Consider the following 24,191-nt stretch of genomic DNA (forward strand, 5'->3'; position numbering starts at 1 on the left):
ATTTGCTACTGTATAAAGTATTAAATTTAAGTTGAGTAAAAATAAATACATCATATAAAAATTTTAAATAATGTTTATTAGTAATATGGTAATACTCGTGAAGCACACATTTATTAGTGTCGTCAATCATTATACATATTTATACGAGGTCTGTTCAAAAAGTACCCGGAATTTTCGTTTTTTCAAAAAAATATTTATTTATTCGTCTACATTAATGTGGTCCCCTTCAAAGTAGTCCCCCCCAGATATAATACACTTATGCCAGCGTTTTTTCCAATTTTCGAAGCACCCTTGATATTCACTTTTTGATATGTCCTTGAGCACTCTCAGCGATTTTCTTCAATCGAGGAAAACCGCCGTCCTTTCATGGGTCTCTTCAACTTTGGGAATAGGAAAAAGTCACACGGAGCCATATCTGGTGAATTTTTGCACTTTGCAACACTTTATTTCATTTTTTACGCAAAATTTAATACAAATTCTTTGACTTTTCAATTCTTCCATTGTAAAAATCGCCGAGCTCAGAAAAACACGTCGAACCTTAGCGACTACCACAGACAAAGTAAACAGTGAATATAGCTGAAAATTTCATCATACTTTAGGGGCATGTATACCAACACAATAAAAAAAAATTTTGACAATCAGACACTCCAGACCCGCGAAATTTAATTATTAGTAATTCCGGGTACTTTTTGAACACACCTCGTATAATGATGAATTATAAATTATATATTTATGATTGTGAACAATAATGTAATCAAAGTCATACTTGAAATATGACATGATCGTTTTAAAGTAATTGCTGATTAATAAATTCTATAATATTCATTCACACAGTGGATTATATTAAACAACGCCTAAACAAATATTGTTTTTGCAAACTAACCCATCCTGTAAGAATTGTGTTTGAAGAACTTCATGTAATTAAAATTAACATACATTCATTCACTGTTTGTAATTTTTTACTTATTTGCTTACGATATAATCTCATTCCTTGAGCAGCTGTAATATCCGTCTTGCCTAACGAATTGAAGCCATACTTTTATATTTGTTTTATTTATCAAGCCCTGCACATAGCTTGATCTATGAATCATTTGCTTTTTTATGTGAACGTTAATGCAATGATCATCATCAATATTACGAGGTAATAAATTAACCATATTATTAATGTCAACAGGCACATTTATAATTTGGCTAAACATTCCAAATTGTCCATTTGCATGTTGCAATCGTCTAATTTGCATGAAACACAACCTAGGTGAAATTAACCTTTCAGATACAGATCTAGTTTAGGTAGTTAATTTGGTATAGGTGGAAATACAAACCCGTTAAATTTACACAAAGTGGGAATTTTACTCGAATTTTACCCGAATTTTACCCGAATTTAATATTTTTCGACAAGTTTGACATCCAACCTGATTATTTGAATCAATATTAAAAAAACATTATTAAGAATTTGTTTTTGAGCATCATTTGATATTTCTAAGCCACTTTGAAGCCAAAGTCGATCACACACAAAACATACATAGCCAAAACTATCATTTCTTACGCAGCGCAGATTTTTCCTTAGTTTCATTATTTATTTGCGATCATTTGCACTACAATTATTTATGGGGGACGGGATAAAATATTCTTCCGATCTTGACATTTTTATTAACTCACAAATTATACTGCTAACCCATGTCGCGCCTAAAGAAGTTTTACTTCAAAAAATGTTTATAGACTACGAGCTAAATACAAAACTCAAGTGAAAGTCGACACATTTTGTTTTGTTTTTGACATATGATTTGACATTTGATGTATTTTTTGTTTTGCTCGCAGACTAGATCGAATAATTGCGATAGCTGCGCTTACTAGCGTCGTAGTCTTCAACTTCACGTTGGCGTTTTCGTTGCATTTGTACGGATTTACACCCATGTCGCGCCTAAAGAAGTTTTTACACCCATGTCGCGCTTAAAGAAGTTTTACTTCAAAAACCGACCAAAAATATTGTTCATATTTTTTGTAATAAAGAGCTCTTAATATCCCTTTAATTATAAATCCTTAGATTAAATATTATGAATGACTTTATTGAATATAAATACACGTGCATATAACCGTTGAATTTTTCTTAACATAAACATATAACAATATAACGTGTTCTTTGAATATGAATATGAGAAAAGACTTCTTTATGTGTTCAATTATAATATTAAAAGTCGATAAAGTTTGAATTATTATATATACAAAATACAATAACAAATTCATTTCTTCATATCATTTTATGTAAACTGTACACTGGATTTTAACTATTCGGTATTCGGCCGATTAGTAAGTTACTATTCGGCAATACAATAATCATTATTTATTTAGTATTTATTTACTGGGTATTAATCTTATTAATTTTATTTCAGTGCTGTTGTTAGAATAGATTTGAAGATTGCTTTTGTGAATGTCAGCAAGTGATATTGCTTAGTGAACTGAAGAAAGTATGTAAATAGCAGGTATGTTTTAATTTTCATGATTTTGATTTACAATTTCAGTGGTAATATTATTATTATTAACACTTTGGTGGATGTGGAAGTAAAACAATAAAAATGAACTTTAATAAATTTTAGTTTTATTTAACTTTTAATATATCTTTTTCATATGATAAGCATCTACATGTAATGGTACTCAATAGCTTTTACAAATATATCTAGTTTCGGTCAGCAACATTCAGAGTTAACTTGTGACCGGTCATCAAAGTGTTAATTTAATTCAGTTTATTCTGCAGTCTGTTAGATAAGACAATGAGCAGGATTGTTACCAATTTAACAAAAGGATAATATTATAATTGATAAGCTAATATTATAAGAGAACTAAGCATTCGATTTTAATGATTCAAAAAAAATTCTACTTGTGTTAGCAAATAATTGCTTTTCGAAAAAAAAAAATTTTATTTTTCAAAAAAAAAATTATTTTATTTTTCAAAAAAAAATTATTTTATTTTTCAAAAAAAAAATTACTTCGTATATTGAAAATAACTCAGATTTTAATTTTAAATCTGGCTGAAGGTTCTCACTTATATATTTTAAATAAATAATTTTAATTTTGCAATTCAGTTTATATTAGTCTTATAAATATCAGACAATGTTATAGTATTTATAATAATCTATATGAAAACATTTAATATTTTTTCAACATATTTCGTTACGGTACGGGAACTTCCAGCAATTTGCCTTTAAGGCATGATGCCAAAAACTAATCAGGACAAAAAGAACCAAAAATGGCAATTCCGTTTTTGAGAGAAAGGAGCATTTGATTTGAATAAAAACTAGTGGAGTGTATAGCATCTTGCCTTAAGGCAAATTGCTGGAACTTTCCGTACCGTAACGAAATGTTCGAGGAATACTGAATGTTTTCAAATAGATCATTATTAATATTGTAACATTGTCTAATATTTATAAGAATTATATAAACTGAATTGCAAAGTTGAAATTACTTGTTTAAAGTATATTAAAACTATAGTCAGAATTAAAAATAAATATTTTCGACATACAAAAAAAAAAAAATGGGACAAATTTTTTTTTCCAAAATCAATTATTTTGTTAAGGCAACCAGAAAGTTCTTTGAATCATTAAAATCGGACGCTTAGTTCTCTCAAAAACTGCGTTTTTTACACAATTAGCTTTGTATCTTCGAAATGACTGGGCCTGCCTTTGCCAAAAACTAATAAACACTTCTCCCAATAATTACTAATTGAATGTTTTTTAGATCATTCAAATCGGATGATTCGTTCTCTCAAAAACTCGATTTCTAATTTCTGCACTCTTTGCTCTTTATCTCCGTAACTGCTGGACCTTTCTAAAAAAACTTTGCCAAAAACTAATCAGCACATCTCCCTATCAATAGGAATCGAGTGTTTTTGAACCATTCAAATCGGTTGATCCGTGCGCCTAAAAACGTGACTGGAAAATTGTATCCATACATACATACACACACACATCCATTTTTTCTGAGGTATGCCAAAATGTTCAGAAATCTTCAAAACGTCGAGAAATGTAAAAATTTTCAATTTCGATTTTCGGCCCATTACAATAACTTACTCTACGCTACGGGAAGTTAAAAAAAACATTTTATTTATATTAACTAAACGAAGAACTCTTCAAATTTTTGGAAAGGCAGATCCAGTAGTTGTGTACTCTCAATAAAAATAAGATAAAAAAAAATCCACTTGGTGGACATATGCACATAAAATTATCAGATATTTTATAGAGATTTTAATAATGTGTACACATTATGTGATAATTTTTTGGGTTCCATACCAAGATCTTTAATTTTGAAGTTTATTTATGTGGTTCAAACAAATATGTCCTCGACATTTTCGACAGTATGGAATAATCGATTTGCATGATTGAAAAATCATTCAGTTCGTGCTCGATCGCGAGGCGCTTTTGCAAAAGGCAATTTTGCCGTTCCGGAGGTATGAAGGGTGTAAAAACGGGGTTATCCGATTAGATTAATTCAAAAAATATTTTGCTTTTTTTTCAACTTTGTCTAAGTTATAGCATAATAAATTCTCTAAAACATTCTCTTAGGTCAAAATTATGTAAAATTCCTCCATGTATTTAAAAAAAAAATTGAAGTTGCTTAATGTTGAAAACCTGTCAGACGTTTTGTGGTACAAAGACATTGTTTTGTGTTTTCATTAATAGCTTTTAAATTACTTATTATAACTTAATACTATCTTTGACAAAGTTCTTATTGAATAAATTCTCTGAAGTTTTTTTTTATAGACGATGATATTCTAAAATTTGTGCTTATATTTTTAAAATATTTTTGAAAACGCTTTTGATTGATACATGTAGAACTTTGTGGGGTACAAAAACATTTTTCGGTATTTTTATTTGAGTTATTCATTTAAACTTTAATACTATAGTATTAAGTTTAAATGAATAACTCAAATAAAAATACCGAAAAATGTTTTTGTACCCCACAATGTTCTACATGTATCAATCAAAAGCGTTTTCAAAAATATTTCAAATTCAAATTCAAAAATATATATATTCAAAAAAAATTGTGCATGATTAAAAAACACTTACTTAGACAAAAAAAAGAGTGCGCGTAAGGATCACACGCGATTGAAGTAAAACTTTTAATATTGTATGAGTAGGCAATTAAGATAAAAATAAAAAAAACATCATATTTGAATTTTAAAAATCATCTTTTAATAATCATATAACATCAATAATAATAAGATTTCCTGAGCATCGGCACAGCTGTCCTCCTGATATTAAGAGTTTGAATATGATGTGAAGCTTTCTTCCTAATTTTGTTACCTATCTTACCGGGAAATTCAAACCATAAACGTAGAAGTTCATCATTATCGCCACGTTCTATGTACACTAATTTTCCCACACAACCATTAGCTAAGCCATCACTTACATCAATATTAGTTGTTATTATGTAAAATTTATTCAGAACTAAAATTATTTCATACGGCAAAGCCCCGGTATCAATAACCGATTTTTTTGAAACTGCTGACGAATGTAGGATTGTTGATCTGTCGCATGGCAACCTACATAAATATCCGTGGCAGTAAATATTATTTTGTCTTCAACGAGATTCAATATAAATTTATTATATTCCATGACACATTTATTCTCTAAGAAAAGTCTTATTCCATGAGGACATAATACAGCAACCTCTTCTTTTGTAAAAAAAACGTGATTCAATTAATGCAAGTTCATATAGGGTTTAGCGCTCGACTTACGCATGACATGACGGGAGTGGATACTCGCGACATCAGCGCTTACGGCGTCGTAGTGTTCAACTACACGTTGGCATTTTCGTTGCATTTGTACGGATTTACACCCGTGTCGCGCCTAAAAATTTTTACACCCATATCGCGCCTAAAGAAGTTTTACTTCAAAATATTGTAAATTTTCTGCTTTTATTTTAAAATATTTTTTTCTAAGTTTTTTAATATTGGTACATCTAGACTAGAACATTGTGGGGCACAAAGACATTTTTATTAATAACTTTTAAATTACTTTCTATAACTAAATACAGTCTTTGACAAAGTTATAGCTGGCTAAATTCTCTAAAACATTTACTCAGACCATAATATTGGTAAATTTATATTCATATTTTTAAAAATTTTCCCAAGATTATGTAGTGCATTTCTGGACAGTAAAGACATTTTTAACTTCCCGAAGGAGTTTATTTTCATCAAAAAATCCGAATCGCTAATTTTATGTTTTCTCGACGTTTCAAGCCATTCTGAATCGAATGAGACCAAATTTGGAAAAAGTATGTATATGTGTGTGTGTGTGTGTGAACAGATTTTTTGCCGTAAATCGACGTTTTCTCGAAAACGGCTGGAACGATTTCAAAAATTTTAAAGCCACTCGATGTATCTCGGTGAGGACTGGCGCTTTTTAGCTTTGTGCGGCGATCGGCCGAGCCGTTTCTTTGTAAATCGCAAAAAAGTGAAAAAATTCAAACACCGTTCGAAAGATACTGGTTGGGAATCATGCTGATTAGTTTTTGGTAAAGATCGGCCGGGCCGTTTTCTTGTAATAAGGCCATTCTTGAGGCGTTAAACAAATTTTTTCGACGATTTTCACGAATTTTTTTTTGACGGTAGTACCATAGTTTTATTGATCATACTAAAATATTACGGTCTTACGACAAGTCGTTTAATTTAAAAAAATTGTCAAAGTTTGCAAGAATTAGTATCGTTTTTTTGGAGTTTGTCAAAATTATAACTTTCATCGACGATTGCTCAAAAACGCCTGAACCGATTTCAAAAATTTAAAAGCCAATCGATGTATTTTAATGCGGATTATTTTTTGTCAGTTTGGTGCAGCGATCGGCCGAGCCATTTCTTTGTAATTTGGAAAAAAGTGTTAAACTTTTCGTCCACATTTAAGCTCATACTACCGAATCGATTTTTAAAAATGAAAAACTGTTCGAGAGATATCATTTGGGAATGATACTGATTAGTTTTAGTTGAAAATCTATAGAGCCGTTTATTGTAATTAACTGTTGAAAAAAAACTTAAGCCGATTTTTATGAAACTTTTTTTGGCGATATATATCCTGGTCTTATAGAACTTTACTGAAATATTACGGCCTTACGACAAGTAGTTAATTTTAAAAATTCATCAAAGTTTGGAAAAATGAGTAGTTTTTTTTTGACGTTTGTTCAAATTAAAATTAGACGATTTATTTGGTATAACGATAGAGTGTTCATTCGTTTAATGATGATAATTATGTGTAATTTTTTTTTTTTTTTTTGTTACAATTTATTTTTATTAATTATGTGTAATGAATCCACTCGGAATACTTTTAATCACTCATAAATTAATTCATTTTTATTGATTAAATTGATTATTTATACATATCGGGAAGTTCATGTAACATGCCTCAAGGCAAAATACCAACACCAACTAGTTTGGTACCATAGATAAACAAGTATAAATGTTTGGTACTAATTTTCAAATCACATGTATAATCAGAATATAATTTTAGATGAAAATGTAGCTAGATTAATTATTTATTATGTTTATTAAAATGCATATAATGTAAAATCAGTGCCAGTACATTTAAAATACTTCCCCAGATACATAATGCTTAAAAGACTACTTGATTATGGAGACATTTTGTAAAATTCATATCAATAACTTCTAAACTTCTGTTTAAAATTAAATACATTCTTAGAGAAGTCTATTTGTATTTGAACCTGGAACCAATGGTTTCATGGAAATAATATGATATTATTTAATGTGTACTGTATATTTCATACTATTTATAATTTCCATTACACGCAAAAATATTTTATAACATGTTTCCAAATATTTATATTTATGTAAACAAAAATGTTTGTATTTCATTGATTCTGACTATGAAGTGCCATGTGTCTCTTCAAATTCTTTGATTGAGTAAATTCCTTATTACATACTTCACATTCATAAAGACGCTCTTGTTTATGAATGAGCATATGAGTTTTCAGATTACATAATTGTGTGAATGTCTTTTTGCATCTATTGCATTCATGGGGACGTACTCCACTGTGTATCAGCATGTGACTTTTCAGATTACTTGATTGTGTAAATTTCTTTTTGCATATAGTGCATTCATGGGGACGTACTCCACTGTGTATCAGCATGTGACTTTTCAGATTACTTGATCTTGTGAATGTCTTGTTGCATATATTGCATTCATGGGTACGTACTCCACTGTGTATCAGCATGTGACTTTTCAGATGACTTGATTGTGTAAATTTCTTATTGCATATATTGCATTCATGAGGTCGCTCACCACTGTGAATGAGCATGTGCCTTTTCATATTACATAATTGATTGAAAGTCTTGTAACAGATTTCGCATTTGAAAGGACTTTCTTTGCTATTATTAGGCATATGTTCGAACATATGCTCTTTTAAATGATGTGTTTCTGCAAATGATCTATTGCAAATGTCACATTCATAAGTTGATGTCTGGACTAACTCCTGTTTGACTTCTTCTTCAATTTTCACCTCGGAATTCATAAATCTTTCTAAACGCGTATCATCATCTTCAGAATACGATTCGGATTTAACAGTAACGTCAGGATCATCAAATTCATCCTCCATTTCGAGTTTAATGTCATCTGGTGAATATTCTGGTGGTTCAATTTTAATTGCCTGATCATTCATAGACATAATTGTTTCCTCCGACATTTTCAAATATTTTCACACAAAAAATACAAAATACTTGTGTGCTAAATAATAGTCTAGTATTGTCTTAATTTTTTTTCAATATAATATATCAAATAAATGTTTTCATCTTAATTTTTATTACATTTACTGTTTGACATTTGAAGCATAGAGAGTATATTTTTAGAAAGATGAGACATTGGGTGCGTTCGACTTGGACGCTTACGCGCTGTGAGCGCTCACGCCATAGACCTTATACAATTTCATGGACTGCTAATCCCCATACATTTCTCAAGTAAAAAAGTGTCAAAAGATGTTCTATGGTATGAGGGCAAACGAGGGTAGTTTTGCGGCCGAGATATGTCAAACTCGATCACTTGAACGTCAAATGAAAGTCCTTGTGTTCGAAATTGTTTGGAAAATATTATATAATATACAATTTATGTTAAACTAATGAATGTAATGAATTATTTATGTATTTATTTATTTATTTTAGTTATACAAAGTGTTTAAGAAAAATAAAAAAAAAATTAAAAAAATATTTTACGTATTATAAAATTCACTGAAAATAAGAACAGTTGGCTAGAGCTATTATGGGAAATTAGAAAGCAATAATGAAATATTTGTTTAAATGCGATATATTTGTTATTGATGTTTAAAAAGCACAATTTTTGTGTGAAAGTGGCGTACATATTTATCAACTTTGCTTTTTTTATGTTCTTCATGGTGCATTCTAATTGTTAAATACATTTTTGCGACAAAGTTGATAAGGTCATGATAGTGCTGGACAAATTGCTGGAAATGGCTTTATCTAAAAAAATGTGCAAGTCCCAAGTCATTCAACTTTCGGAGAATCGTGCTTTCATATAAACTTTTGTACATTAAATTTAAAGAATTTCGAATTTGGGTTTCTATATATAAACATAATTTAAACATTGCATTGGAAGGATATGAAAGATATCCTCGATTTTTTATATCGATGAATGTCGAATTTCCCGGAATACTTGCGAAGCATTCAGAACAGGTTTTACTGCAATCAGGAACTTTACCACAGACCAAACACATTTTAGAAGACATTTTACTTTTAACAATTTTATAACAGGTATATTTTTATCCTCTTTTAGTTTAAAAACCCGAGCGATCAAACATCACGTGAACCCAAGTAACTGTAAAATTTAAGCGATCGAGTGCATTCGAATAATCTCGGTAAAGCTCGTGTTCGTATTTGACATATCTCGGCCGCAAAATTACCCTCGTATGCCCTCATACCATAGAACATCTTTTGACACTTTTTATGCGCTCAACTAGCAGTCCATGTATTGTATAAGGTCTATGGCTCACGCTTATTCGCTCAGAGCGTGACTGCAGCGCCCATGCAGCGCCGGAATAAATATGAACTAATTAAGGCTATCAGTGTGTGGTTTTTATGGGTTTTATATCTCTGTTAAAGAAAAATGATATCAAATAATTGTTATAAATAATAATAAACATTATACAATAATAATGTGAACGCTCAATGTTTATTGAAATTATTAAATTTACTTCAACGCACTTAAAACATAGTTAAGTGTAATGATTAATTTAATAAAGAAATGCAGTAAACATTTTCAAGGATAAGTGCCTTAAAGCTTATGTCATGAGCTCGGAATAGTTCTTGATAAAAACAATATAATGATGATAAAAATATTTTATCAATAGAATAAGTAAATAATAAATTAATTTACTCATTTTTTTATTATTTTTGGTCAAACTAAAGACTTAGACGTTATTATAAAGACATGATTTAGGCATTATTATAAAGACAAGACCCGTCAAATAAAATTGCAGGAAAAAAACGACTTTAACTTTTCGAGTCTTGTAAATTGAAGGAAATATTGTTGACAAGTAGGTTGGTCTCAATACCTCGTCCGATTTACTGCAAATGCGATCATAGGGCTTGGGAAGCCACGGTGATCCATCAACACTACAAATATATATTTTGTTTTATTTCAGCATTGTATTAATTAAACTGATTGTAAAATAAACATTTTATGCTATGTGATAACTTTTATTTTTCTTTTAATCATAAAATTACATTTATTATATAATAACATGTAATTAATAGATAGATAATAGTGTAATAGTTCAATATACAATATATAAATATATATTTATCATTATTTCAGCCTTGTATTAATTACATTGTTTGCAAAACAATTTTTTCTAGTAAATTAAATTTTTATAAAATAACAATTTATTGACTTATAATTTTTCTTTCTGCTAAACATAACAATTTTACAAATATTCATAGTACTCCGAGTTGAATTTTTATAACAGTAAGGTTATGATACTTACTTTATTCTTCTAACCGCGATCCACTTTTCCCGTTGATTTTCTTTCCACTTAGCTGTAGGAAATGTATAGAATTTGCAGTCACTTTTTCTGCTCTTATTTCTACAACCCACTACAACAGCTTTGGTGGCTCATTTTTAATTATCTTATTTAAATTTGAAATAAACAAATATTGTATGTGTTTTTGTTTAAAATTTCTGTCATAATAGCCTACTTTAATGCTCAAAGTAGCCACAACGAACGCTTCGGTTGATTTGACTTCTCCTTCCATGCCTTCGCACATAGCCTATAAGCATTTTTTAGAGTTCGACTTGGCCGATAAGCGCTCAGATTCGATAACTAAATTACGTTCGTTTTGGAAACTGTGAGCGTCAATAAGCATCAAAATGGCGGCAACTGGCGGCAACGGTAATTGTGTAAATTTTATTACTTTCTAGATCATTCAGCGGGATTATAAACAATTTAACAATTAATAAATAAATGAAATTTGGTTTGCTTATGCTTAATTCATATTAATATTAAAATTAAAATTTAAAATTATTTAAAATTAATTAAATTTAAAATTAATTAATATTAATATTAATATTAAAAAATAATTGTAATGCATAGCTCGCCATTTTTGCGTACTTATTGAACTAAGAATGAATGAAATTAGGATTAGATTATGCATTCCATGCCATAGATAATTAAGCATAAATAGATCGCTATCTCGGGCCGTTTGACGTTACACTCATTTTAATTTACGAATAGATCACTACGTGGCTGCACATGTACATACTGTATGTAAATTAACCCCTGGTATTACTTCTACATTTGTACATAAAATCAATACAGCTCAAAAATCTGAAAAAAAAATATTATTTGAAATAAGAACAAAACATACGAAATACAAAATATATTTTCAAATATATCACAGACATTTTTGAAGAATTATAAACTAACAGAATAACTGACTACTATTAATTAAAGTATATTACAGACATATTTTTAAAGTACTTATTCTATTAATATTCTAGAATAACTTATTCATATTAATTACTTAATGACTAATAATAATATTTAAAAACTTAAAAACTAAGAAGTAAAAAGCGCAGGAGTATTGATGATTTAATGACAAATTTAGAAGGATGACAGTATGCAATAATTTAAAGGGTAAAAAGAACAGCACATTTTTAAAAAAAAGAATGAATACTTTCCAAACAAATAATCCTAAAAACAAATTATTATATATTGATATCCAAATTGAGATAAAACTAAATTCCTAGGAGTAAAATTCATTTACGAGACATTCTTGTTTATTATCTCTCCATTTAATAGTTATTTTTATTACTATCTAATCAATCATTAATAAAGTTATATTTGACGAAATCTTTAAATAGTTTCTGTCTAAGTGTTTTTAAACGTAAGTAACCAAAACCCTGAACTACTTTTAATTTATACCAATTGTAACTCAAACCTATCTATCGTTTTAATCCAGTTTTTATTGCAAGGAGGTTTAGTTAAAATTGTAATTAAACCCTTGCGCTTTCAATATCAAAATTGAAAGACAATATCAAAATTCTTGCCCTTACATTTTAAGTTTCCGTTGTCAAAAATCTTTTTCGAGGTTTTTAGGCTTTCATCTCCTAACTAAGAACATAAGATTCATTTATTAATAGTTTTTTTTTGCAAATAGTATTGAAGTATTTAGAGTTTTAATTACTTGTCCTTGTCCTTGGAGTTGCAGAATGTTCTTCTGGATCTGTATGAGAGCATTCTCCAGTGACTTGAAAACTATTCTGTTATTGCCATAAAGGAAACACTTCTAATTGATTTCGATTTCAAATTATCTTTGTCTTGTGCCACAAACCGAAGAGTTAGGTCATCCATTAAAGGATTATTCGCCCTCTGCATCCAAATTGAAAGCATCTTTTTACAAATTTTTGCACACATATATATATATATATATATATATATATATATAAATATAACATTTTAATAGTATTTTCATTATACATATTCATTATGTGCATAATACATCATTATATACATACCTGATAATTAGATGCCGGAAAGATATGCATTTTTTATTATATTTGGAGTTATAACAATTTGGCATATTACACTTTACCATTTTAACTTAATGATAAATGAAAAAAGTATTCACCAAAATATAATTATATATAAACAATCACAGAAAAACAAATATAACACATCTCACCTACAATACGCGATGACAACTTATAGAAAATGGCCGATCAAATCAATGTAGATCAAGCTAGCTGTTAGATCAATGAAATTGGAAATCGTAGCGCCATCCTTCGATCAATTCGAATACCAATCCATTTCAAAACACGGTAATCTACATTTGTTCGGAGATTACCGGCCATGGTTTCTACTCTCTCTACTGCTACAAACAAACTCTATGCTTCAAATGTCAAATAATAAAAGTAAATTTAGTTAAATTAATTGATCATATTGAAAGTAATTATTGATAACATTATTTAGCACACAACTATTTTGTAATTTTTTTGTGAGTATAAACAGTGAAAATATTTAAAAATGTCGAAGGAAACAATTATGTCTATGAATGATCGGGCAGTTAAAATTGAACTACCAGAATATTCACCAGAAGACATTAAACTCGAAATGAAGGATGAATTTGATAATACCGACGTTATTGTTAAATCTGAATCGTGTTCTAAAGATGATGATACGTGTTTGGAAAGATTTATGAATTCCGAGGTGACAATTGAAGAAGAAATCAAACAGGAGGTAGTCGAGTTATCAATTTATGAATGTGACATTTGCAATAGATCATTTGCAGAATCAGACCATTTAAAAAAGCATATGGTCGATCATATTCCTAGTAATAGCAAAGAATGTCCTTTCAAATGCGAAATCTGTTACAAGGCTTTTAATCGATTAAGTGTTCTGAAAGTGCACATGCTCATTCACAGTGGTGAGCGCGCCCATGAATGCAATATATGCAACAAGAAATTTACACAATTAGGTCATTTGAAAAGTCACATGCTGATACACAGTGGAGTACGTCCTCATGAATGCAATATATGCAATAAGACATTCAGGCAATTATGTAATCTAAAAACTCACATGTTTATTCACAGTGGTGAGCGACCTCATCGATGCAATATATGCAAAAAGACATTCATGCGAACAGGTGATCTAACAAAACACCTGCTCATTCATAATGGAGTACGCCCACATGCATGCAATATATGCAATAAGACATTCAGGCAATTATGTAATCTGAAAAGTCACATGCTTATTCACAGTGGTAATCAACCCCATCAATGCAATATATGCAAAAAGACATTCACAGAAAGAGGTCATCTGAAACGTCACATACTGATTCACAATGGAGTACGCCCTCATGAGTGCAACATATGCAAAAAGAAATTTACACAATCAGGTCATCTGAAAAGTCACATGCTGATACATAGTGGAGTACGTTCCCATGAATGCAATATATGCAATAAGACTTTTACAGAAAGAGGTAGTCTGAAACGTCACATGCTAATACACAGTGGAGTACGTCCCCATGAATGCAATATATGCAAAAAGACATTCACAGTAAGAAGTCATATGAAAAGACACATGGCACTTCATAGTCAGAAGCGTGGTGAAGATCAATGAAACATAAGTATATTTGTTCACTTAAATTTAAATATTGTAAAAATTTTTGCGTCTAATGGAATGTATAAATAGTATGAAATATACAGAACACAATACATAATATCAATATTATTTCAAAATTTTTTATTCAAATTTTAATTTTTATCAATTAAGTATTATTAATGTGGATTAGTAACCATTGGTTTCAGGTTCAAATACAAATTGGTCAGGAGTAGCTTTAACTTTCTAAGTCCGTATTTAGTTTTAAACAGAAGTTCAAAAGTTTTTATTATGAATTTTAAAAAATGTCTTTACACATGGCGATATATACCAGAAATATGCCACATTAACTTTAATATATTTTTTTTATTATTTTTTTTTGTTTTAATTACATTATATATTACAACTGTTAAATAGTTAACATCTAGCAATATTGATAAATAATAACATAAATTTAAATAAATAAGAGTGCAAAGGATAGAATTTACATGAAAATAATATCCGTAGTATGATGATTTAATATAAAATAAAAGCAAATAATAATAAAAATAAAATTAATAAATAATATAAATAAAATTTCTGAATAATAAAATATTAGAAAAAACAATAAAATATAACAAAATAACAATAATAGAAATAGTAAGATAATAATAATAATATTAATGTTAGCGTTTATAAATGGCTGTTTATGAGATCATTGGGAATTTTTCGTTTTAGCCTGGTTGGGCGCGCTTCTGAGAATACTTTTTGTGCCAAGTAATTTGGGTGTTCGTCCATTCTTCTTTTACAGTTGTCTGTTTTTTTTTGTTGAATTACTTCATTTACTGTCATCATATTGCTGTCCTGGTGAATCAACCAGTTGAGAACGTACCTGGGTGCGTTCAGTGCCTGCCGTATTATCTTGTTCTGCACTCGCTGAATGATCTGTATATTAGTTTTATCGGTGGTGCCCCATAGTTGAATCCCATAAGACCACACTGGTTTAAAAATACTTTCATAAATAATTAGTTTGTTGTTTGTCGACAGTTCGGACCAGTAATGTTTTTTAAATAATTCATCAATCTGCTGTTTTTTCTTGCTAATGTGAACTCCTAGTTCAATTTCTAGTTCAATTTATTCCGAGATATTTTACGCTATCTTTTACTGGGATTTCCTGTCCATTTAATAGTAGGTCATATACCAGTTAATTGTAGGTCATATACCAGTACGCAGCGTGAAAGTGATATGCGTAGATTTTGCGTGGTTTGTCATAATTCTCCATAAAGAAACCCATTATGTAGCAATATCTAGATGCTTTTGTAATAGTTGCGAAGCTATTGCGGAATCTTCATTGGAGGCAATGATACAAGTATCGTCAGCAAATGTCGGCACGCTTGTTCCGGAAACTCCGCTGTGAATATAAGAAATAGAGTTGGAGAAAAGACGCTTCCCTGGGGCACCCCAGAGAGGATCTTTTTTTTGGTCGACTCCTCGTTGTTAATGCTGACGAAAAATTCCCTATTTTCAAGGTACAATTTTATTATTGAAAATATCGGTTCTGATAAACAGAGTTTTAGTTTGTACAACAAACCAGTGTGCCATACCTTGTCAAATGCTTGCGCAACGTCTAAAAATACAGCCGAACAATATTTTTTTTGCATGGAACGATTCGTTTATTATATTTACTAGGCGATGAACCTGTTCTATGGTTGAGTGTTGTTCTCTAAAGCCGAATTGGTGATTTGGAATTACGTTCTGATTCAACAATTCTGACTTAATGCGTTATAGTAATAATTTTTCAAATATCTTCGAAATACAAGGAAGTAGGCTTATTGGTCTATATAGGAAGACAGTAAATGAGGGTCTTTCCCAGGTTTAGGTATAAGAATTATTTTAGCTACTTTCCAAGCTTGAGGGAACACTTTTAATCTTAAAATTGAATTGAAAATTATTGTTAATAATCTAAATCCCTTTTCTGGCAGTTTTTTTTATCATTTTTATCGAAATTTTATCTGGCCCAGGAGATTTATTATAATAAATCTATAGGATTTGCATCCTTGACATATTTTTTTAATTCGGTCACCGTTATGTGTTTTACAATTTGGCCTGGTATAGATTCATTTTGTAAACAATTGTGGATAAAATCTTCATTGTTTACGTTGCAACTGCGGGGATGAGGCTGGAATGTATTTTTCAATTGTTCTTAATATTCTTCCAATTTTTCTTCTGAACTTCTTGCCCAAGAACAATCAAGTACACGCACTGGCGGTATATGCACTAGAGATGGGTAACTCACTCCGGAGTTATCACTCCGATACAACTTCTCCTTCGGAGTGAATCCGGGTGGAGTTATTTCACAGGATTTGTCATATTCGACTTTCCTAAACTGGTATTAAATCTGTTAATTTGTGCAGACATTTACTGTTTTTGGCGTTTTTGCTTTGGGAAGAAAGCGGTCGCTTTCTCGTCTCCCAGGCAGTTTTATGACCTTTTAGGTATAAAAATCAAAACACTACCATTGTGTATTTTGCAGAAAATACAAAAATATTACTTCAAAGACACAGAACAATGAAATTGTGTTCAAGTGTGAATAGCTCAAATGTTTAATTTATTGAATAGTAAGGGCTAATCTTTCTAACTACGACAATCTTTGGCCCTGAATGACGACAATCAGGAATATACATACCGAAAAATATACGGTTTTGCCATAGTCTGAAATAACAATATTTATCAGTGATATCAATAGTATTTAAGCAGCAAAAAATATTTAGTATTATATTATTACTTTTACACAATATTAATTCTCGAATGGAAATAGCAGAAGAAAAATTTAGAAAGCAGAAGTATTATGTTTTGCTTTTATTACAAAGTGTACTACTTAAGTTTTATATAAAATTAATCAAAAAAAAATTATTTTCTCATCAAAAGGAAATAATTAAATGGAATTTGATTCTCAAGTTTTGCGATTTTACTTTGGTCAACACTGCTAAAATTACGAGTCATTGAGTCGATCATCTGGTCGACCGAAAAATTTTACAACCCGTCATTTATTTGTGAATTTTTTAGAAAAATTGTTTTATTGATATTTATTCATAACTTTTTTTATCGCCTGATGCCCAGTGGACTTTTTATAGCAAAAAATTACCAGCTAATTGTTAGTAGGACTACGTCTTCGACATTAGTTGCATCTCCACGATAGCAATAGTTTTTTTCAATATTTTGCAAGTTACCAAGCAATCAAATGATAAACTTTTGTGTTAGTGTGTATATTCTGTGTGTAACAAAATCAGTGATTGCAAGTGATTAGAGAAATGGCAATGAGACGTAAAACCAGTACTATCTGGAATCATTTTTCCTCAAAGATAATAAAGCAAAATGCAATTAATGTGCGGATTTTTTAAGTATTTTATTTTCAAATACTGGAAATTTAATAAGGCATTTGAACTATACCGATTTATCCGGCAATGCGCCGCGAGACTGTATTATTGGATAATATTTTTGCGTTAAAAACTTCAGAAGCTGGTACATCAGATTCAAATCCATCTAATACAATGAAAAATAATTCTAATGTTATCAGAAATTATTTGCAAAATACTAATCCTTTACCCATGTGCCAAATTGCTGAAATAAATGCACAATTGATCAAGATGATTGCAAAAGAATATCATTTAATGCAAATCATTGAAGGGATTGAATTTAGAATGCTATTGAAGTTGTTAAATCCAAGATATAATGTACCGAAATGCTTAAAATTGTGACTTTTTATAACAATATCAACAAATATGTTTGAACTGTTTATAAAAAATTTCAAATAATTAATAGGATTCGACAAATCCTTAGATACATAAACAACGGACTATAGAACACATTTGTGTCGAGTACTTCGGTTTGAAAGTTGTCGGAGTCGTGGAGTTGTTAAGCGGATATAACTCCTCCATGAAGCGGAGTCAAATCCGAGTCGATCCGGCTTCGGTTATGATAAGCCCATCTCTAATATGTACTATCGGCCTTTTTAATCTCTTCGTTGCCTTCCAAAGAGAATAATTTGTGTCTTTAGTAGATGAAAGATTAGTTAAGTAATTTTCAATGAATTGGTTCTTATATTCATATAATAGAGTTTTACGATTTCTGCAGGCACTGTTAAATTTGTTTTTATTGGCCGGTGATCTTGTGGTTTGCCATGCTTTTTGTAATTTGCGTTTTTGAGTTATGATTTTTTTAATGTTAATAGGATAATTAGGTTTGCAACTTGCATTTGAAAGTATAGTTAATTTTTGAGCTACTGATGATAATAGCGTTGTAAAATTAGTTATCGCCAAGTTTAAATCAGTTCATTTTTCAAAGGTATGTTGCAAGAATTTTTTTCATCAATTATCTCTTAGAATAATGGCCAATTAGTAAATTTATTTGTGAGAAGATATGAGTTTTGATTTACTTCTGTAGTTGTAGAATATTGCAGAATAATTGGCGAATGATCTGAATTTAAATCTAAATTTGATTTGATATCTGTTAACTAATTGACCATTCGGTTCGAATGGATCAAAAAGTATGTTGTTAAGAGATAGATTGCAAAAATGTATAAGAAGTCCGTGATCCACCAAGATGCTGCCGAACTCTATTAAAACACTTGCACTTTATTTATATTGTCGACTTGCCTCTAGGCTAAATACCAATACCAACTAGTTTCAATCGATTTGTAAAGTTCTCGACCCCTAGGGGTGATCAGTCTAGAACCCCAGAATGTGTGCTTTGCATTATAATCTCCTCCCGCTATAAATGAACTTCCCAGCGTATTAAAAAAAATTGTAAACTCACTTTTGGTGATCCTGTGTTTAGGCGGACAGTAAATGGCTGATAGTACTTGCTGGTTATGCGATGGTATATTAACTGAAATTGATGTTGCTTGAAGAAAGTCCTTCTGGAGTATTATAAACTATATAATTTGGTATACGTACGGAACTATTGTTAGTGAAATGTGATTACGATATAAGCATTATATCTATATTGTTGATTGTTAAAAAATATTTAAGATCTTGAGTGTGGTTACACAAGCCATTTGCATTCTATAAACAGATTGTTCGTTTGAAATACATGATTTATTTGCTAGAATAGTTGTGAGTAAATTAATCATGCTCATTTGTTCAGTAAGTGTTTTTATCATTTTCTTCAATTCTGACAGATCATTGATATTATTAATGTTTGTCGAGCTCTGATTGATCGAATGTCCTGGTTTTCAGGCAGTACAGTATTTTAACGTGTTACATATGAGTATGAGATACCTGGTTTAACATTTGAGGTTGATCTATGAATTGGTGATGTTCTCTGTCTTTTTTAAAATATAAACGCATTTTTTTGTCAGAGAAAATGTTTTAGAAAATTTATTCAGCTATAACTTTGTCAAAGACTATATTTAGTTATAATAAGCAATTTAAAAGTTATTAGTAAAAACACGAAACAATGTCTTTGTTCCACAAAATGGACGACACGTTTTCAACATTATGCAAGTTTAAAATTATTTTAAAAATATAAGCAAAAGAATTTTACATAATTTTTGTCTGAGAAAATGTTTTAGTGAATTTATTCAGCAATACCTTTGTCAAAGACTAGAGTTGATTATGCAAAGTAATTTAACAGTTATCAATAAAATTCAAAACAATGTCATTGTACAACAAAATGGCTGACACGTTATCAACATTGTGGAAGTTTAAAAATATAAGCACAAACTTTACATCATTTCTGTCTCGGAAAATGCTTTATAGAATTTATTCAGCTACTTTTTTCTACATTAATCAAAATACAGAAAAATATCTTTGTATCACAAAATTGCCGACACGTTTTCAACATTATGCAAGTTTAGAAATATTTTAAAAATACAAGCAGGAATAGCAGTCAACTATAGCTTTATCAAAAACTGTTTTTAGTTACAATAAATAATTTGAAAGTTATTAATAAAAAACACAAAACAGTGTCTTTGTAAAACAAAATGGCCGAAAAGTTTTCAACTTACATAAGTTTTAAAACATTTTGTGCAGTTATTTTCATAGTATCTCGCAATTACGAGAAGTAGACTTGAAATACTTTTATCTTTTATTTTCAACTGTGCTTAAATTCGGCGGTGTTTCTAGTGTTAATAAGTTTGTTAATGACTACAGAATACTGTAACGTAATTACGTTATGTTTTTTTTTTATTTTTAACCCTAATAATTGGGTTTGAATTGACTACCATTTCGTAAGAAAGTACACGATTTTCTCACTTATTTGCATTATTCCAATATAACTAGAATCATAGATAAAAGAAGACTAGAATATCGCAGTAATGAGTTAATCATTGGATTCAACCTTTTCATCTATGATCAATTATTTTTATTATATAAATTGAATAATAATACAGGTAAAACCAGTATAACGCACGCATATTCTGGTGGTTCAATTTTAATTGCCTGATCATTCATAGACATAATTGTTTCCTTCGACATTTTCAAATATTTTCATAAAAAATACAAAATAGTTGTGTGCTAAATAATAGTCTAGTGGCTATGTGCGAAGGCATGGAAGGGGAAGTCAAATCGACCGAAGCGTTCGTAGTGGCTAACTTGGAGCACTAAAAGGGGCTATTATAAACAAAATTTTAAACAAAAACACATAAAATATTTATTTATTTCAAATTTAAATAAGATAATTAAAAATGAGCCACCATAGCTGTTCTGTAGTGGGCTGTAGAAATACCAGCAGAAAAAGTGACTGCAAATTCTATACATTTTCTACAGCTAAGTGGAAAGAAAATCAACGGGAAAAGTGGATCGCAGCGGTTAGAAGAATAAAGTAATTATCATGAAAAAATGTTTATTTTGCAAACAGTTTAATTAATACAATGCTGAAATAATGCGAAATATATATTTGTAGTGTTGATGGATCACCGTGGGTTCCCAAGCATTTGCAGTGAGTCGGTCGAGGTATTGAGTCTTACCTACTTGTCAACAATATTTTCTTCAATAAGTTAATTTCGAAAAGTTAATGTAGTTTTTTTCCTGCAATTTTATTTGATGGGTCTTGTCTTTATAATAATGTCTAAATTATGTCTTTATAATAATGTCTAAGTCTTTAGTTTGACCAAAAAATTGAATAAATTAATTTACTATTTACTTATTCTATTGATAAAATATTATTTATCATTATTATCATATTATTATATTGTTTTTATTAAGAACTATTCCGAGTTTATGACATAAGCTTTGAGGCACTTAACCTTACAAATATTTACTGCATTTCTTTATTTAATTAATCATTATACTTAACAATGTTTTAAGTACGTTGAAGTAAATTTAATAATTTCAATAAACATTCAGCGTTCACATTATTACTGTATCTTGTTTATTATTATTTATAACAATTATTTAATATCTTTTTTCTTTAACAAACATGTAAAACCCATGAAAACCACACACTGATAACCCCAATTAGTTCATATTTATTACGGCGCTGCAGTCACGCTCGGAGCGAATAATTTTATTTCAACTTAATTTTACTCTTTGACATTTGAAGCATAGAGAGTATATTTCTAGAAAGATGAAACATTTATCGTGGCGCGTCTTTTCAAATTCAATATGGTTCTCTATGTTTCTACTCTCTCTACTGCTACAAACAAACTCTATGCTTCAAATGCCAAATAAGCAATGTTATTTAGTTAAAATAATTGATCAAATTGAAAATAATTATTGATTAAACGAGACTATTATTTAGCACACAACTATTTTCGTTAATTTTTTCTGAGTATAAGCAGTGGAAATATAAACATGTCGGAGGAAACAATTATGTCTATGAATGATCAGGCAATTAAAATTGAACCGCCAGAATATTCACCAGCAGACAATAAACTCGAAATAGAGAATGATTTTGATGATCCCGACGTTATAGTTAAATCTGAATCGTGTTCTGAAGATGATGATACGTGTTTAGAAAGATTTATGAATTCCGAAGTGACAATTGAAGAAGAAGTCAAACATGAGTTAGTCGAGACATTAACTTATGAATGTGACGTTTGCAATAGATCATTTGCAGAATCAGATCATTTAAAAGAGCATATGGCTCATCATATTCCTAATAATAGCAAAGAAAATCCTTTCAAATGCGAAATCTGTCACAAGGCTTTTGATCGATTAAGTGCTCTGAAAAGGCACATGCTCATTCACAGTGGTGAGCGCGCTCATGAATGCAATATATGCAACAAGAAATTTACACAATTAAGTCATTTGAAAAGTCACATGCTGATACACAGTGGAGTACGTCCTCATGAATGCAATATATGCAATAAGACATTCAAAGAATCAGGTAGTCTAAAAAGACACATGGCCATTCACAATGGAATACGCTCTCATGAATGCAATATATGCAAAAAGACATTCAAGAGATCATCAATTCTGAAATGTCACATGCTGATACACAGTGGAGTACGTCCCCATGAATGCAATGTATGCAAAAAGACATTCAGAGATTTAAGTAATCTGAGAAATCATATGCTGATCCACAGTGGAGTACGCTCTCATGAATGCAATATATGCAACAAGACATTCACAAGATCAAGTAATCTGAAAAGTCACATGCTGATACACAGTGGAGTACGTCCCCATGAATGCACTATATGCAAAAAGAAATTTACACAATCAAGTAATCTGAAAAGTCACATGCTGATACACAGTGGAGTACGTCCCCATGAATGCAATAGATGCAAAAAGACATTCACACAATTATGTAATCTGAAAACTCATATGCTCATTCATAAACAAGAGCGTCTTTATGAATGTGAAGTATGTAATAAGAAATTTACTCAATCAAAAAATTTGAAGGGACACATGGCACTTCATAGTCAGAATCGTGGTGAAGATCAATGAAATATAAACATATTTGTTTACTTGAATATAAATATTTGGAAACATGTTATAAAATATTCTTGCATGTAATGGAATTAAAAATAGTATGAAATATACAGTACACATTAAATAATATCGCATTATTTCCATGGAACCATTGGTTCCAGGTTCAAATACAAATAGACTTCTCTAAGACTATTTAATTTTGAACAGAAGTTCAGAAGATATTAATATGAATTTTAAAAAATGTCTTTACGCAAGGCAGTATATACTCCTTCATGATCAAGTAGTCTTTTAAGCATTATGTAACTGGGAAAGTATTTTATAAATACTAGCACTGATTTTTCATTTTATGTATTTTAATAAACATAATTAATAATTAATCCAGCTACATTTTCATCTATTCATCAGAATTGTCATTGTCCATTAATACCAACCGACATAATCGGGAGCATAATATTTGGCATTGTGAGTGAATGGTTTTCACTCAGTTTATGTTGAAACATTTCAATTTGCCATTGAAATAGTGCATATATTTATTAATTATTGCATTGAAAAGTATGAAAAAGTGATTAGGAAGGCCTTCAAACAATACCAAAACAATTAATATAGTGAATGTTGTGTTTTTATGCCAAATTAGTCAATATAATCCTTATTATAATATAGGGTCCGTTTGTTTTCCAGTGTTTCACACTTTTTATAGTTATTCTGTGAATAATTAAATTAGTAATGAATATGATT

At 29.9% G+C, this 24,191-nt stretch overlaps 2 protein-coding genes across 2 annotated transcripts; both read left to right on the top strand.

Moving 5' to 3' along the window:
- The first annotated feature begins 13,530 nt into the window (after positions 1 to 13,530).
- LOC113391073 (zinc finger protein 525-like) lies at positions 13,531 to 14,625 on the top strand. Its single transcript, XM_026627046.1, has 2 exons — positions 13,531 to 13,930; positions 14,150 to 14,625. The coding sequence occupies exons 1-2, from the start codon at positions 13,531 to 13,533 to the stop codon at positions 14,623 to 14,625; spliced, it is 876 nt and encodes a 291-aa protein (XP_026482831.1).
- Positions 14,626 to 22,376: 7,751 nt separating this feature from the next.
- LOC113391074 (zinc finger protein 431-like) lies at positions 22,377 to 23,471 on the top strand. Its single transcript, XM_026627047.1, has 3 exons — positions 22,377 to 22,776; positions 22,912 to 23,163; positions 23,368 to 23,471. The coding sequence occupies exons 1-3, from the start codon at positions 22,377 to 22,379 to the stop codon at positions 23,469 to 23,471; spliced, it is 756 nt and encodes a 251-aa protein (XP_026482832.1).
- Positions 23,472 to 24,191: the final 720 nt, after the last annotated feature.

Source organism: Ctenocephalides felis, unplaced genomic scaffold (assembly GCF_003426905.1).
Source record: "Ctenocephalides felis isolate EL2017-DRISC unplaced genomic scaffold, ASM342690v1 CF-g0.4_SCAFFOLD_00845, whole genome shotgun sequence".
NCBI lineage: Eukaryota > Metazoa > Arthropoda > Insecta > Siphonaptera > Pulicidae > Ctenocephalides > Ctenocephalides felis.